Source organism: Varanus komodoensis, unplaced genomic scaffold, assembly GCF_004798865.1.
Source record: "Varanus komodoensis strain SLA01 unplaced genomic scaffold, ASM479886v1 scaffold14_1, whole genome shotgun sequence".
NCBI classification, from domain to species: domain Eukaryota; kingdom Metazoa; phylum Chordata; class Lepidosauria; order Squamata; family Varanidae; genus Varanus; species Varanus komodoensis.
Window position 1 is genome coordinate 21,546,009 of NW_025335438.1, and position 18,313 is coordinate 21,564,321.

General features: G+C 41.2%; 1 protein-coding gene across 1 annotated transcript in view; it reads left to right on the forward strand.

Annotated features, from left to right (window-relative positions):
• Positions 1-18,313, forward strand: part of LOC123020296 (ras-related protein Rab-10-like) — a 34,983-nt gene that overhangs the window by 8,093 nt on the left and 8,577 nt on the right. Inside the window, exons 2-4 of the mRNA XM_044423784.1 lie at positions 4,843-4,903; positions 6,451-6,589; positions 15,046-15,135. Of these exons, the coding sequence (XP_044279719.1) occupies positions 4,843-4,903; positions 6,451-6,589; positions 15,046-15,135 (290 nt within the window). The remainder of the gene's footprint in view (positions 1-4,842; positions 4,904-6,450; positions 6,590-15,045; positions 15,136-18,313) is intronic.

Sequence of the window (18,313 nt, forward strand, 5' to 3'; positions counted from 1 at the left end):
TGTGCCAGCTTGTCCAATGCCTTGCTATTTATGAATTTTAAAAATATACCACACTTTAGAATTCTTCATTTCTCTTTCTGCCACAGGGGAGAGAAACTGAGAGTTTTCATCGAGACTGGTGGTAATGAAAGCTGTGATTCCTTTACTGAGGAAATACAGTTTATGGTTGCTGCATTCTTTCTCTCTCTTCTTGCAAATAAGAGAATGGACCACAGCATGTCATAGTCATAGTCTGTTGTTCTGTTCCCCTAACTGGGAAATGCTATGCAATTCTATGGTGCCATTCCTGTCCTTGGCCAAGAATAGGTAGGCAGTAGATGATACAGTCAGCCAGTTGCATTTAACATTTGAAGATGTGTGGCAACAGCGGAGCTGGGACATCCCCTCCCCCAGGGCTGCTACCTGTCCTGTGAGAGCAGACAAATGTCATATTGTATGGCCGGGTTTACCTTGATGTTTGCTTAATCTGTAACTGGAAACTATTAAAGATGGGAATTCTGTGTGCCTAGTTAGTGAACTCTCTTCCTTGATATGCAAGCTTTTATGGTACTGAGAACCATAGTGCATGTTGCAATTGTACAACCTTACATGAATGCCACCGATATGTATAGCAAGAGATCAGATCCAATCTTTGGGAAGAGGTCACATTAATAGGGTACACTTGTTCTTCTTCCCACTCTGAAATGACACCTAAGTGTACACAGGGATATCTTTACTATGGATGAAATTGGTTTCTTCTGTTTTCTCTGATAAAAATATTAAGAACAACAGGGTTAATATGGCACAATGTCATTCTGTAGTACTTAAAGGCTTGTGTCCCAAAGTTCAGTGCTTCAGACCCAGTTCACAAGCCCAGCATTATAGTTGCATGCTGCTAATGATATGGGAGGACTGCAGCTGTGGATAGTAGCATTTAGTTGTTCAAGATTTGCTTTTCTTAAAAAAGAAAAAATGCATTCACAGTAAATTTTCATTGAAAGCACTTTATTCAGCACTTAAACTCTCAGGGATGGTTGCCCTTCTTCCTCTTCAATTATGCAGTTTTTGTGAATTATAAGCAGCTATAGTTTTCTAATTAAACTTATACGGATCATAAGGCAGACTCATCACATTGAGAATAGCAGACTATAAAGAATAACTGTTTTTGTTTAAACAATGGCACCTCATTGAACACTAGAGGAAAAGTTTATGGGGGGGAAAAAGATTTGCATGTCCAAGTGAACATAGAGATGCCTCCCCAAATAAATTTTGAAATAGTTTCATGACATACCTTTTCCAGTGAGTTTCACGCTGGTGTTCTGGTTATTGTACAATAGTATGTTCAGAAATCTCAGAACCTTTGAAGGTGCAACTTAAGTTTCAGGGCAGTGGGAACAAGTCCTTGAGAAAACTCATTACATCTTTGCTGTCAAAATAAAAGCAAGCTTTTTACCTCTCAGTTAGAGTCCTGACTAAATATAAATGGTTAAATAAATAGATATTTATGTATATATTTTATATTCCAGCTTTCCTACATAATAGGACTCAGGGTACTGTATACAAAAACTTCAGAAAACTTCCCAAGGCCCAGACTTGGTTAGCCTCATCATGCTGGTTGCATCGTATACCTTCTGCAGAGGTTAAAAGAGAGGTTCTTTCAATTTGCTTTGTGGCAAAACTGAAATACAGTCAAACAAGCTGGATTTGTTTTCCTACAGTTTTTAGATGGCTGCACATTTACTTATGAGCAGATTACTCTAAGCTATGTGAAACCCCAACATGGTCTACATCACATGCCAGCAGCCAGGCAGAAAGTAGATGTGTGGATCAACTCCCAGAAGCCCCAGTTAGCATAGCCAATGGCCAGGAATGCTGAGCTGAAATCAAAGATGCCTGAAGATTGGCTTTCTGCCACAAGAAACTAACTCCCTCTGTTTCTTCTATGGATTGCCACAGAAGGCTGCAAAACTTTCCATGGTGCATAGGCAATATTTTCTCCTTGACTTTTGAATTTGGCCCCTCTGTTTCAATTTCATTTATTTTGAGCTGCCTGGGCTTTCCATTTTTGGTTTTTGGGTTTGGTTTTTGAAAGTGCAGTAATTAGATGGGGAACTTTCTGACCTTTTTCCAGGAACTTCACAGTTGTGAATGACAACATCATAAAAGTGGGACTGAGGTATGCGTGCCAGAACTGGCTTTAGGAAACTCACTGAAGTAGGAGCATGATGGTACAAACAGCTGCTTGCTTTCCAGAGTGGAGCCTGAAGCTCACAGACAGACTATGGTTGAATGCTTGTTTTTGTCTGCCTAGCAAAGAAGAGCATCCATGTTCCTGCTACTGGCTCCTTGATGCCTTACAGCATTGCATGTTGAATTTCTTTATGTTGTACACACCCGTTTTTGCACCTGCATGGGACTCATTCATTCCCTTTGCTCACACATGCAGGTCTGCAGGCACATGTGAATTTATCCCTGCATGTAAGATCAAATACAAAAACATACACTTGTATGCACATCACAAGCCCACATTTGTATTGTTACCCATTACTCAGGTGTGAGTCACAAGAAGAGAACAGGAGAAGCCTTGATCACTTCCACGTCTGGAAGGCAAACCACCAGCTGCTTCTATCTGTCATTTCTTCAGCCTTAGACTGATGTTACCTTCTTCATTTTCAAGGAACAATGGAGTAACAAGTGTTCATGTTGCCTAGGAAGTTATCCAGAGCAATGTGTGGCTAAAATATTCTTAAGGCTTCCATGGCAGAGAAGAACTCTTTCTTAGTTTCCTCACTGCTGCCCAATGTTGCAATCCTTTCACCTTGTTATTTGAAGCCTGGAAGGAGGAGGTTGGTAAGGGAGGAAATGCATGGGCCCTGCCTATTATGGGTTAAAGAATGGTAGGCAACGGACATTTCTTCCATAGCAAACTTGAGTGCCATTAGAATGGGAGCGAAAGGGGGTCCACTGATAAAAGGAAAATATAATTGGGTAGCTTCCAATGTTCGTGCTATGCAGGGGCTGTTGCTCTACATAAGACTCTACGTAAGAGTCTGCCACAGTGTCTTTGTCTCTGCTACATAAGCATTAACACTAGATGCTACCTGAAAGGTCTGATGGAACTCCAGTTGCAGAAGTACAGTTCAACCAAAACAACAACAGCACAACCCACCCCCCTGCAGAGGACAACTGAGCAGAACAGCCTAAGGAGGAATTAGTATGTTCAATAGTCAGAGGGTAGCATCAAATGTTTCACATACACCCATGGGATCCACCTCTAGTGCAATGGGGAGTTCTTAAAGAAAATGTTAATGAGTGGAGCAAGAATGGGGCAAGTCAGTAGAGCAAGTGCCATAGAAAGGCACCTCCTGCCTGTCCAAATCCAGAAACAACATTTTCGTTTGTTTTCAGAGTTGCTCTAGGTAGCAATAGCTCCTCTTTTAGTGCTAGGTCCTGCTGGTACAGTGGAATAAGCAGAAGTGTGGAGACCATATGGGACACTTTCCAGAATGTGGACCATTGCTTGGAAAAGAAAAACAAAACATTTTGAGAGGGCAGTGGAATGATTTTCTTTAAGCTCTTTAGTATCTAAGAGGTGGAGAGAAGTGACTGGCTGAAACCAAAGAACACCTCAGGAGATGAAGATATGTTGCAACACTTTATTGTGGGCCCTGCTTGTGTCTAACAGATCAACGCAGCATATAAATTCTAGCATGAAAACCTTAAGAGTATCAGATCCCTGCCTGGGCTGGGAACTGATCACATCACAGTATGTCAATAACAATAAATAAATATTTAAAAATAAAAAGTCAAATGATTATAGAAGTATGATAATGTTTCTCATTGAATTGAATTTGGATCACTGCATAGCATTCATGTAATAATATGAAAATACCTGGATGAAAATGCAGGCAAATGTAATACCAATTTGTCTACATAGTACTTTAGGTTTTCTTTATCTTGATCTTATAAAACTATAGTTTAATGTTAGCAGCGGAGTGGGCTTTGGCCCCTCATTTCATTCTCCCCTCCACCCACAGCCTTGTCCATTTGTGAAATTTGTTTGAAATTTTATATAAAGCTATGAGCAACTCATGCATGCAGTGCTTATTGACTGCTGTTTTTCACTAACATTCATTGACCTTTAGGTCAATAAATGTAAAGTTGATTTAAGAAGTCAATATGCCTTATTTTAATTTAGATTAAAATTTTGTCTGATTCAGCACTCTTTAGTTGTCTTTTTATAAATAAAATGCTCATGTCAATTTATTATTAAAATTTATGTCAACTATAAAATGTTTTCCTGTTGGATTGGAAATCCCCAGCTGAATTATTATTTTTTAAGCATTTCCAGCCCAATGTTTTGAAAGTGACCTTCCTGTACCCTACTACATTTCATGCCCCCTTCAGATGTTGTTTTAGGTACTGTACAAACATCGAATTGTATAGCTAGTTCTATGCGACCAGAGAGAATGTTTCCCCCACCCAAATGTAGTTTATAGATCATTCTGTGTGCGCATTTCAATCTATTTTGCTTAAATGATAATTAAACTTGTTATTCATTTCATAAAATGCACTTGATGAATAACTATTTATATGTTTCTTCCACTGAAGCTTTCATCACCTGTTGAAACTGAACTTAAAAATACTGCTAAAATATATTCAAAAATATAAAGCAGGCAATTAAATTCGCAGTATTTTGCTTGAGAAGGTTTCAATGTCTCTTCCATACAGAGAAGAAAGAGTTAATAGACTTTAATGTATGTTAACTTCCCTCTTAATAATTGCTTTGCTTGACAAGTTCCTTTGGTTTGTTTCTTTTAATTATAGGCAAAGTAATAATGTTTCTTTTTTTTTCCTTTCTAGGCATTGATTTCAAAGTAAAAACAATTTCATTTAATGGTACAACTATGAAACTTCAAATCTGGTAAGCTTTGTAAAGAATGTGTGCATTTAGAAAAATGTTGGGGCAGACAGAAGGTAGATCTCCCGATAATTCGGATTCTAACTGGTGTTAATAAGGCCAATAGTCAGGAATGCTGGGAGATGATGTTGAAAACCTCTGAAGATCTACTTTTTGCCCACGCCTGGAATAGCTAGTAGGAGAAATAATCACCTTCTGATATTTTAAGATCTGTACACTTCAATTTCTATATAAGTAGCTTTTCTGTGTAGATGTGATGATGAAAATAGAGAATGCTTGCATTTGTGGTTGTTCCCAAATGCATATGGCTACCTAGGTTTATATTGTTAAGATATGACAACTATTTTGCCTATAGATCCCAATGGAGTGATTAACTAGAGTATGGCTTTTCTGTTGTTGTTTGCACAACTGACATTTACAGTCTCTCAGAGAGAGACAGACAAGGGGAAAGCTGTTGGGTATGAACTTATACCTTTTGTGGACTTTTAGAGAGATGTTCCTAATTCAGTTCCTAAATTTACATAGTAGCAACTATCATTCAGAGTAGCTTCTGCTGATAAAAGAAAAGCAGAGTATGTCTATCTTGGAATGCTGCCTGCTCGATTAAAATCATTTTTTTAAAAAGCCAGTTTAACCAGTGTAACTAGCTACATAACTAGAAACTTCATATTGGTTTGGTAATCCGTAATCAATCTGTTTCCACTCTATCCTCCTTGGAAATGTGTAAGGACTTCCTACTATCTAACTTGCAGCTATTCAATGCTACTACAAAATTCAAATGCATTTTCCTTATAATTGGCTCCAGGATGGTTAGAATGCACTTCCTGGCCAGGACTAAAGCTTGGAAAAGAAGTCGAGTGAACACAAGGGCCTGATCTTCACATCCCTATATACAACATTCTAGGATGGTAGTAATGAAGATAACATACAGTACAGTCATAGTTATGACTTCCTTCCTTTCTTTTTAAGAAGATAAGAACAGCCATGCTGGGCCAGACCAATTGTTCATCCAGTCCAGCACTCTGTTCACACAGTGACAAACCAGCTGCCCACAGGATCCCTCCAGCAGGATGGGTACAAGAGTTCCACCTGCCCAACTTCCTCAGGAACTCGTATGTGCAGACATGGCATCTCTGATAATGGAGGTAGCACATAGCCAGCAAGTAGCCATTGATGGCCTTCTCCTCCATGAATTTGTCCAATCCCCCTTTAAAGCCACCCAAACTGGTAGCTATTGCTACTTCCTGTGGTACTAAATTCCATATTTTAACTATGTGTTGTACAAAAAAATACTTCCTTTTTTCTGTCCTGTGATGCAACTAACCTTGAGAATAGAAATGGGAGACTGGTACCAATTTTGAATAAAATCCTATCTGGAATACAACTTCAGTACAGAGGGCTGAGGCACGCTGCAAAGGAAATGCATCTGCATCTGCTAGGGGTTTCCACCTATAAGCATAAGTTTTGCTTTTCTGTGCATACAAAACTGTATTTCACATGTTAGGGCTGTTTGTTGACAGTGCCGAGTAACTCTTTACAATGTATTTTAGGGATACTGCTGGCCAGGAACGATTCCATACCTTTACTACTAGTTTTTTCCGTGGAGCACATGGATTTGTTCTTGTCTATGATATCACAAGTGTAGAGAGTTTTCAAGAAATTACACGCTGGATAAATGATATACATGAGGTAAGATTATACCATTCTGTTTGTGCACTAAATAATCATGTTTTCATTTTCCTTTCTAACAGCCACATAGACACAAACCCAATTGATTGGGATGGGTGCAGGCACATGGGTGCATTACTATAACTTGACAAATTTGCCATTCATTAAAATGCTATATAGAAACCAGCATCTGCAGTTATGTGAGGAGAGAGTTCATATACATAGGAAACATGCAAGGATAGAGCAGGGGACAAATGGAAATTGAATAAGACAAAGACTATTGGTATGAACATACAGCAATATATTTAAACAGGAGATTGCCAAGAAGCTATAGGAACAGCACAATTGTAGCTTGACCATTTGCTGCCTAGAGAGGGTTAGGCTGAGATGAAACCCATGTACAGCTTTGGGACTTCAGCTGTGCCATTGGAGCAGCACTGCCGTGCAGTTCACCCTTGAGAAATACTGGTGGAACTGCACCGATATGCCACGAGAACTCCTCCAGTGCTTGGTCAGCAGAAAGGCTGAGAATGTGGTAGGGATGTGGGCTTGATGTAGTTACGGCTCATAAAAATTCCCTTTGTGGTCATGACAACATTGGAACTTTACACCAGGTCAAGTGGCTGTGCAATTTTTCCCCCCACCATTCAAGTGAAAAAGCTTCCCTTTGACTATATCCCACCCTGTACATCTTGGCCCTAGTTCTAGACAAAGACTTAAAGAGTTACAGTCTTTGCATTAGTTGCATAATGTAAGCATTGACAACTGAACTCAAGTGTTGACATTGTCTTTAATCTATGATCTGCTTTCAGTATGGAAGATTGCAGAGGATACTTTCCTCTTTCTTTGGTCTAATCTCTAGTCTAATTGAGGTTTACCCAGTCTGTGTGCTTCTCTCTCTCTCTGTACTGTGTATGTTTCCACTAAATCTGGAGAAGACTCAGAATTAGCCAGCATTAATGCAAACCCATTACTTCTCAAAGCAGGTCAAGATATGCAAGATATATTCTTTTATACTGATCATAGGCAGCTTAATAATTTGAGCTTACAATGCTGAACACCACAAGTTTCAAAATAAATATTATTTCTACAAGAGGAAAATCACTTTAAATCAGTATGTTTCACTTTAAATCAGTATATTTCTTATACAAAATATATTTAAAATTAAAATATTTATATACAACCTTTAATTCAATAGTTTCCAGGACTGTAAAAAGCAAATATGTCACAAAACATTAAAACTAAAAGACAAAAAAACTAATGTTCAAATGAGACTTCAGCTAAAATCATACAGCAGGCTAAGACATTTCTTAGACTAGGAAAATAAAGATGTCTTCATTTGGCATTAAAAACTTGGCATCTGTCACATCTCCTCAAGGCCAGTATTTCAGAGTGAGGATGCTACTGCCAAAAAAAGCCCTTCCCTTTGTTGTTACATCCTTGTCTTCCAGTAAGGAAGACATAGACCTTTATCTCCTATAGTGTAGAGGTTTCCCTTGCACAAGTGAAGATAACGCTATTCATGCAGAACATATTTCAGCCTGTTTGTGATATAGAATTGCACTGCAGTCCATCAAATATTGCACTGCAGATAGCAAAGAAGAGACCTAACTTGATGTGGGTGATCACTGTGCGATGAACAAAAGCACTCTCAGAAATGTACTTACACCTTTAAGTAGCTCACATGTTAGAAAACTGAATATAGTGCAATATTTGATGGATGACCTTAGAGCTTTCTTCAGCTTGGTTGCCCTCTAATTGTTTTGGACGATAACTTCCACCATTCTTACATTGGCTATGCTGGCTGAGCCTACCAGAGTTGAAATTCAAAACATCTGGAGAGCACCTTGTTGGGAAAGGCTTCTTTAGAGGAAAATCAGTGTGGTATCAGCAAGGGCCAAGATTGACTGGACAACTTTGATTTTAGCATGTGGGGGGGGGGTGTCTTAAAAATGTATCTTTCTCCTACCAAGCTGATGCTAATTATCCTGAGCACATGCAGACAGAGGTGGTGGTGGTGGTGAGAAGGTTACTCCTTTCCTCCTCTGCTAGGTTCCTAAGGAAAGTCCCTCTCTGAAGGTGCTATTTCAGTTGGGAAAAAAATACAAATAGTGACTTCAGAGCAGGATTTTTACTCATAGGAGAAAAGGAAAAGAGTTAATTCTTCCTGCTTGTTTGCCTGCTTGCTATGTGTCTAATTATTCCTCCCCCTAGTTATGCTTTTTGCACAAGACCCCCGCCCACACCCACATTAAATACAAGAGGCATAAAACATCTAGGCTTGGCCTTATTTTCAGTTTTTTGGGGGATCTACTGCAACTTGTCCCTTGCACTAAGCTTCTGAACATAATCAATTACTTTTGTGTATTGCTGTTCAAGTTATTGAACTGCTCCTCCTTGTGGCTGAAGTTCACAAAGAATCCAAACTATTAACTGACTTGATGTTAGTCTTCTGAGCTGTAAAATAATAATAATAATAATAATAATAATAATTATTATTATTATTATTATTATTATTATTATTATTATTATTATTATCAGTCTCAGCTTCTCCTGTAGTTCTTGCCCTTGGCTTAAGTGATACCCACATGAAATCAGTGTAAGTAACTAGTCAGTAAATTGTCATTACTAGCTAATGTTAATTATTTGAATTTTGAAGACAACATGAGACAATGAATATGTCTGATCTGATCATTTTGAGATTTCAGGTGAAAAGACATATAAATATACTTTTCTGAAAGAAATGATTAGATTTATTTTCTGCTTTGTATGATATGCTTAAAATCATTTAGGAAGAAAAATTATTAGGCAAATAATGTAGGGAAAAGGTTTGGCTGGAAGGGTTATTAAAAACCATGCATGCAATTTTTAACTCGTATATCTTCTTAAGTAAAACTCTTAAGTCAACTGTTATAGAAAGCATGTAACTAGGAGTCCTTTTTCTAATTAAACAAAAATGAGTGAAATACTTGTCTATTTAGTATACTGTTTTAGGAACATATGTATATAATTTATATAGGAGAACCACTGACCTTAATAAGTAAAGCTCCACTGCCTACTGAAACAGCCTACATTTTGGTTTATTAATCCAGGTTAGATTGATTCATTATTTTAGGTCTGTACTTTGTACTCGTATAATGAGCTTACTTCGTTTTAGAAACTGCATTATCCTGAACATCAGCAGCAGTTATGAAATGAGATTAGTTGAGTAGATTAAAAAGATGAAACAGCAGCCTTCAATAATAAATCTTGCCTGCTGCTCTATTGTGAAAATGAAGCAACATAGTTGTGACTGGGCCTACAGATTGTTAAGAACAACTCAACTGACTTTTTGTTAATAAAGATCTCATTTTCCTCTCTTTTCTGTGTGGTGTGAAGTGTTACTCTTGATAAGACTCACAGGCATAACAAAACTGTTGTCATTATGTAAATTTTGTTTTGTAGCTTAATTGTAGCAAATCAAGACACCCTAAATTGACTTGCTTTCAGCTTAAGAAACTCTCTCACTCCTCTGTCATTTGGCATCTTCAAATGGGACAAGATCACTGAATGCAAACTTAATCATGCTTAGATTGGACACATTGAAGTCAGTGAAACTTGTCAATCATAAATGAATTAAGTCTCATGCATTCAGTGGATGTACTCTAAGTATGACTCCATCTAGATCTAACCCTCAGAAAGCTGCCTCATCCCAGGTCAGACTATTTGTCCAGCTATCCCACTATTGTCTCTTCTTGCTAGCAGTGGCAGCCCAGGATCTCAGCTGAGCATCTTCCCCATCATCTGCACCTGATCCTTCCAGCTAAAGTTGCCAGACTTTGGAGTCAGGAAATTTTGTATGCAACACGAGTTTTACCACCGAGCTATTTACCCTGCTTAGGAACAAGCAATATGTGGTTTCTAGAGTTGGGAATATTCCTGGGCTCCTAGGAGATGAATGCATTTGGGAATACATGTATTCTGCTGTTGGGTGTCTTTGCTCAGGCTATTTGCCCTAAAGGGCACAACTTTAGTTGGAGCCAATCAGGTCTGTTTTATAAAGCTCTGTGAATGGGGAGGGATCTCTGTGATGTTGCAGTTCACTCTGTTTACTCTGGGTTGTGTTTTACTTGTTTGTTCTGTACTATATAATCAGTGCCTGTTGAAATATCATGATTTCCTAGAACAGGGGTCTCAAACTCGCGGCCCATGGGCCAATTGCAGCCCGTGGAACAATATTTTGTGGCCCCCACTTGATATCAAAGTTTAGTGATAGTGCAGCCCGCGCGTTTTTCTCACACGCACCTGCGTGAGTTGTTACCCTGGGCACAATGTTCCCTCTAAGCTGCGCGCCGGGACAGGCGGGGCATGGAGGAGGGGCCCTGTGGCCTTCAAAGCGCTGGCGGCACCTGGGCCGGCCTCCAGGAGCGACGCAGGATGAGCGGCCCACCACCATTGCGGTGGTCGGCCTTGGGCAGCAGCAGTGGTGGTGGGCCGCTCATCCCGCATGGCTCCCGGAGGCCGGCCCGCGCACCGCCAGCACTTTGAAGGCCACAGGGCCCCTCCCCCATGCCCCGCCTGTCCCGGCACGCAGCTTAGAGGGAACATTGCCTGGGCGTTCTATATTTTTGTCACCTGTGGGCTACCATATCTCAGGATCATGACAGCAATGCAAATTAACAATGTTAGTCACTTGAAATGTGATTCGGGAGTGTCACCGAGTGAAGGGAAAATATATCCTGTCACCCAGTGCAAATACGTTTTTTTTTTGTCACCCAGCCCCAGTCATGTCTTTCTCAAAACCTGCCGTGAAGAGAAAGGTTGGCGATGAGCACAGACAATTTCAGGAGAAGTGGGAGATGGAATATTTTTTTGTTGAGCACAGGGGCATCCCGACCTGTCTTATATGCACAGAGAAAATTGCAGTGCACAAGGAGTACATCATCATCATCATCATCATCATCATCATTATTATTATAACATTTCTATGCCGCCCCTTGCCGAAACCTCGGGGTGGCTTACAACACAATAAAATACATTGAAATACAATAGAACATAATAAATTACCATTAAATACAAAAATGCAAAAAATACACTGAGTTACAAATATAAAATTAAAATTATCAGTATAAAATAAGTAAATAAAAATATAAGAGGAGAAAAGAGAAGGAAGAAGAAGTTGCCCTGGCCAGATCATATATTTTAACAATTAAAATGATGTTTAAATAAAAAGGTCTTTACCTGGCGCCGAAAAACCAGTAATGACGGTGCCAGGCGGACCTCTTTGGGGAGTGAATTCCATAGGTTGGGCGCCACCGCAGAGAAAGCCCTCCTCCGAGTACTTACTCTCCTAATTTCTTTCATGGAGGGTTCCCGGAGAAGGGACTCTCCCGCAGATCTCAAAGGGCGGTCGGGCATATACAGACGTAAGCGCTCGTTCAGGTAGCCACGACCCAAGCCGTTTAGGGCTTTATAGGTCATAATCAACACCTTGAATTGGGCCCGGGCTTCAATGGGAAGCCAGTGAAGCTGACGGAGGACTGGAGTCATGTGAGCATAACGCCCCGTCCCCGTCAGCAACCTGGCAGCTCTATTTTGCACCAATTGAAGTGTTCGGACTGTCTTCAGGGGAAGCCCCACGTAAAGCGCGTTACAGAAGTCTAGGCGGGAAGTCACCAGCGCGTGTGTCACCGTCGCCAGGCAGTTGTACTCCAGGTAGGGGCACAGCTGATTAATCAGCCGAAGCTGAAGGAAGGCGTTCCTTACCACCGCTGTCACCTGAGCTTCCAAAGAAAGCTCCTGGTCGAGGAGTACTCCTAAGCTGCGGACCTTATCCCTAAGAGGGAGTGTTGCACCATTCAGGACCAGGTCAAATCCACCCTCTCCGAAACCCAATCCGCCAACCAACAGGACCTCCGTCTTGTCTGGGTTGAGTTTCAGTTTATTGGCCCTCATCCATTCCCTTACCTCGGCCAAGCACCGGTTCAGCACAGCCACTGCCTCACCTGGATTAGTGGAAAACGAGAGGTAGAGCTTGGTATCATCAGCGTATTGATGATTCCGCAGCCCACACCTCATCAGATGTCATTACTCAGCTAGACATGCTGAGGAGTATGCAAAATACTAGGGAGATGAGATAGAGGACCATGTCGCCAAACTTAAAACATGACTACTGAGGCAACAAGATTTTTTCAAGAAAGCAAGCAAAGAGAGTGATGCGGCAGTCGAAGCCAGCTACGTAGTGAGTGAGATAATTGCTAAGGCAGGAAAGGCATTTAAAGATGGCGAGTTCATCAAAAAGTGCATGTTACAGGCTGCAAGTATAGTCTGTCTGGAAAAAACGGGTCAGTTTAGTAACATCAGCCTCTCAGCCAACACAGTGGCAGAGCACATTTCTGACCTGTCAGGTAACATTTACGATCAACTGCGTGAGAAAGCTAAACATTTTCATGCATACTCAGTCGCTCTTGATGAGAACACAGACGTCACTGACACTGTGCAGCTTGCAGTATATGTCCGTGGTGTTGACAACAATTTTGAAGTGATGGAGGAGTTACAGTGATTCCAATGCATGGCCAGACCACCGCTCAGGAGATATTCCGCCAGCTGTGTGATGCCATTGCAGATGCCAGCTTACTATGGAAGAGTTTTGCTGGAATAATAACTGATGGAGCGCCATCAATGACAGGGAGAAGAAATGGAGTCATGGCACTTGTTCAGAGAAAATTGGAAGAAGAGGCTGTGGAAGAGGCCATTGCTCTGCACTGCATTATCCATCAGCAGGCCCTTTGCAGCAAATGCCTGAAGTTTGACAATGTGATGTCTGACGCTGTGAAATGCATCAACCATATCAGATCCAGGGGCTTAAAGCACTGGCAGTTCTGCGCCTTTTTAGAGGAAATAGAGTCAGGATATGAGGATGTGCTCTACTACACCGAGGCACGTTGGCTTAGCAGGGGAAACATCTTGAAGAGGTTTTTTGAGTTGAGAGCAGAGGTGAAAACCTTCATGGAGAAAGATGGGATGGCTGTTCCTGTACTAAGTGATCCCAAATGGCTCATGGACTTAGCTTTTCTTGTTGACATCACATAGGAGCTGAATGTACTGAAAAAGAAATTACAAGGCCAGGGGCAGCTTGTCAGTTCTGCCTATGACAATGTCAGAGCATTCTCCACAAAACTTGTGTTACGGAAAGCCCAGCTTTCTCAGACAAACCTCTGCCATTTCCCAGCATGCAAGGCACTCATGGATTCTGGCACACCATTCAGCGGTGAGAAGTATGCTGATGCCATTGTAAAGCTACAGGAAGAATTTGATCACAGGTTTGCAGATTTCAAGACACACAGAGCCACTTTTCAAATTTTTGCTGACCCCTTCTCCTTCCATGTGGAAGATGCTCCCCCCCCCCCATGCTTCAAATGGAGCTAATTGACCTGCAGTGTAATTCTGAACTCAAAGCCAAGTTCAGGGAGGTGAGTGGAAAAGCAGACAAGCTTGGACAACTCACAGGGAGGTGAGTGGAAAAGCAGACAAGCTTGGACAACTCACAGGGAGGTGAGTGGAAAAGCAGACAAGCTTGGAGAGAATTGCCCCTTACCTTCCCTGAGCTTTCCAGGATGTTCAAGCAGACCATGTGCATTTTTGGGAGCACCTATCTGTGTGAAAAGCTCTTCTCCACCATGAACTTTAATAAGTCAAAGTTCAGGTCCAAACTTACTGATGAGCATCTTCAAGCCATACTGAGGATCTCAGTTGCTTCCTCCCTCAAGCCAAATGTGGCTCAGCTGTGTAAGAGGAAGTGCTGTCAGGTCTCTGGCAGCAAGGAGTAGGAGGAAGTAAGAGAAGCCTATGTTCTGAAGAACCATTCATGTTGTGAATTATTATTAGTAAAGATTGAGAAGATTGGATCAGTTGTACTTTTTTTGGAATACTTGAAATCCCATTTTTGTGGAATACTTGATGCGGCCCAGCCTCACCCAGACTCTACTTCCAGCAGCCCCTAGGTAAGTTGAGTTTGAGACCCCTGTCCTAGAATAATCTCTTTCAATTCCATTGAGGTAGCTTCTGGGCATTAGTAGGTTTTCCTAGTGTCTAAATTCATTTTGAAAGTGTGGCCATGGACTGTACTTGTTGAGTTTCTGCCTTCAGATTATTTCTCCAGTTTTTCAAGAGTATACAGGAACTGGGTAATGGTCTAGATACTGGTGAAATGTCACAACTCATGGGATTGGACCTACAAACTTACCCTGCCTTAGCAGATACACTAGAAGCCCACATCAGGATTGTGATCCCAATGCCCCCAGTCAGTTGCCAGTTATGTCCCTTTATAGCCCATTGAAGCTGTAGATAATGTCAGCACTTGTTTCAATATCTCATTGTCATTATACAAAACAGTTTATTCAGGGGGAGAAAACCCAGACTGCCTTAGTATCTAAAAGAGGGGAAAAATAGAACATTTCAATGTATAATTAATGTTATTAACATTGTTTTCCTTACAGAAAACAGATGAAAATGTAGAAATAATACTGCTGGGTAACAAGTGTGATAAGGAGACTGAACGTGTAATTCCAAAAAGCAGAGGAGAAAAGGTAAACATTGGTGACAAGTATATGTGTCATACCTCATGAGAACATTTGGGTAGAAACAGTGTAAGCAGATATTGTAACATAATCCTGAGTTGCATTTTTTAAAATTAATTGTTGGAAAAATACTATGTTTCAATATAGAAGTTAGGTATAGCAAGCCATGAATCATTCCAGTTACATAGCTACAATATTTCTTTTATGCTTGGTTACGTACAAAAAAACCACCAGCACCACTGTGGCAGAAGCTATTTATTCTACCTTGAATCTTGGTTTTTCTCAATTCTGCTTAAAAACTGTAAGCCAGGGGTCTCAAACTCGCGGCCCGCAGGCCAATTGCCAGGACGGGCGGGGCACGGGGGAGGGGCCCTGCGGCCTTCAAAGCGCCGGCGGCGCCCGGGCCGGCCGTGGGATGAGCGGCCCACCCCCACCGCAGTGGTGGGATACTTGATGCGGCCCAGCTTCACCCAGACTCCATTTCCAGCGGCCCCCAGGTAAGGTGAGTTTGAGACCCCTGCTGTAAGCAGATTTAAAATTTACAAAATGTATTATTTGGGAAATCCACATAGGTACTATCTAAAACATAATACAATACTGAATTCTATTGGTATTTGGTGCCTTTGTAAACCAGTACATTTTCATAAGAACCAAAATTAATAAATGTTATCTTGTATTGCATACAATAAAGCCAATCCTGGAAATACACATGGAAGGATTTCACTATAAATTTTAACTATAAATGTACAAAAATGACAATTGTGTTTGTAGTATTCTTAGTTTATATGAATGTTGGATTCTGAAAATCCCATTTGTGCAATTTTCTGAAGAAAGGAAGTTCATTAAATATCTTGAAGATGAAAATCATGGGATAGTTAAGTGTTCACATTTTGACTCATTAAATGTCTAAGTATTTGATCACAAGGCATACCTTCCTGACATTAAAATAATTAACAGTACAATCTTATAGATATATGCTCAGAAGCAAATTACACTGAGTTCAATGGAGTTGACTCTCAAGTAAGTTCTTAATGCTGCTAATTTTTTAACTTACTTATTTACTAGATTTTAATCTATCCAATAATAGACATGACTTGGTTCACTTAGTCCATCATGAACAAGTAATGGTTGGTTGTTGAGTTATCCAAATCCAGACCGCTTTCTCAGAGTGGCTTGGTTTTTTTCCTCCAGCAAATGTATTTCCTGTGTGAGCTAGCTAAATGTAACCAAGTATGCCAGAAGTCTGGCTTTGCTATTATGTGTAATAAAATTGAGACAGTTATGGCTGCTTTAGTTATAGTTACTATGGCAGAGAAACTTCAAACCGGCAGTTTGAAAATGAAGCCTTTGTATTAAATAGGTACAGAGGGGTTGGTTTGTTTGCAATGGTTAAAGACGTTGTAGTTTTTGTAACTTCTGTACTGCCCAATAGTCAATGCTCTCTGCACAGCTTGCAACAGTTCAGTGTAGCAGTCCTAACTGTGAAGTCTGTTGGAAAATGTTCTTACAAGCTATGGCAGAGGTCCATTGACCCAAGCCTCTTAGTTTTACAAAGGGGGGCATTAATGGGATAGCCCCATTATTTCTTGAAGCTTAAATATGAAGATGGTGTTGTGTCAGTTGCTGCTTTTCAGCAATTCCCCCTTTCCTGTTCCAAACCATTGCTCTGTTTCTCTCTAGAGGGTTCCCCCATCATCATTAATGGATTTTGAGGGAGCTGGAGAGAGAAGGAGAAAGCAATGATCTCTGGGAGGCCCTGCCTTTCATTTGTGGCACAGAAGTTTGCATCTGCCCTGTACCAGCACCACAGAAAGCTCTAAGCAACTTGGGTCAACAAAATATAGGACTAAAGCTTATGCCTGCAGGCCCAAATCATCTCTTCCAGGTTCTACCTTTCAGTGGAAGACCTTAAAGCGAACATGTTGAACTTCATTCAGCCCAAGACCTGAATTCTAGTCTGGAGGGGCAAGGGCAAAAGTGGCAGGATCAAAAGCTAAAAAATACCAGCTTATTTTAACTTAAAGCTCTTACTGCCGGTAGGTAAGCCCTTTCAAAGGCATTTCATCCTTTCTGAAGGGGAAAATTACTTCACCACCACCACTACCCAAAAAACAACAAACAAAAAAACCCCTGATCCATGGTTGGAGACCAGGGTAGGGCCAGTGGGAAGGGGTCATGTGGCCCCACAGCACCAACTCAGGACCCAGGAGGGTTGATTTGGGGCCCTGGACCTGAGAATATGGAGTCTTGCTTGTGTCCAGATCCACCAGAAATCTGACATTTGGCCTGGGTGACATTTCAGGCAAGGAGGCTCAGTGTGGTCCAGGCAGCTGGGTAACATCTGGAGCTTTGGTCAGATTCAGGACCTTGGTCAGTGACCCTGAAGCCAGATTACTGATTTATAATTCTAGCTGAATCTGAGAGCAACTGGCAGGCATTCATGAGCAAACCAGGAGAATCCGTCTGAAACACCACCCTCCAGGTGCTGCATCTGGCTGTTAATGGGCCATCAGCCTTTCCCTGGAGACATTGGCTTCTTCTTGGGAATGAAGGCTGGAGTGATAAGACACTAGAGGAGGCCAAAGTCCACTGCTCAAAGTCCAAAGGTAATAGTACCATCTGAAGGTTGTGTAGATAAGCTGTAGGGTCTGAAGCAGTGGGCCCCACTCAAAGTACCAGGAACTGGTTTTGATGGCTTTGCAGGGTCACTGCTTTTGGATGCATCAGTTTCTGAGAGATGCCATTCTTGGGGCATGGCAGCCTTAAAGGAACACATCTCTTGCTTTGAGCCTAGTATTCCCCCCCGCACTTCCTCTGACAGTGCAGGCTGTGAATGTAAGCCCTTGTTGGCTGGGCCCCGTCACAATACGGAAGTCTGTGTCATTTTCCAGCGTTTTGCCTCCAGCACTACTTGCTGAATGGAGGTGGTGCTGAGGGAACTAAAGCACATCCTTTTTCTGGAAGTGGATAGGGCTGGAAAGGAGCAGGTGCGAGAGGCTTTGTGTTTGGTCAGATGGATTTGTGTATTGTGGACAAACACTCTCTTCCACACAATATTGCTTGCAAGAGAGTGCTCACTGTATAATGCAGACCAAATATAGTAGGACATACAGTATCTTTTAGCTGTTACCTTAGAAATAATTATCTTGTTATGAAAAAGTATGATCATTTCCATATGTGTTTCCAT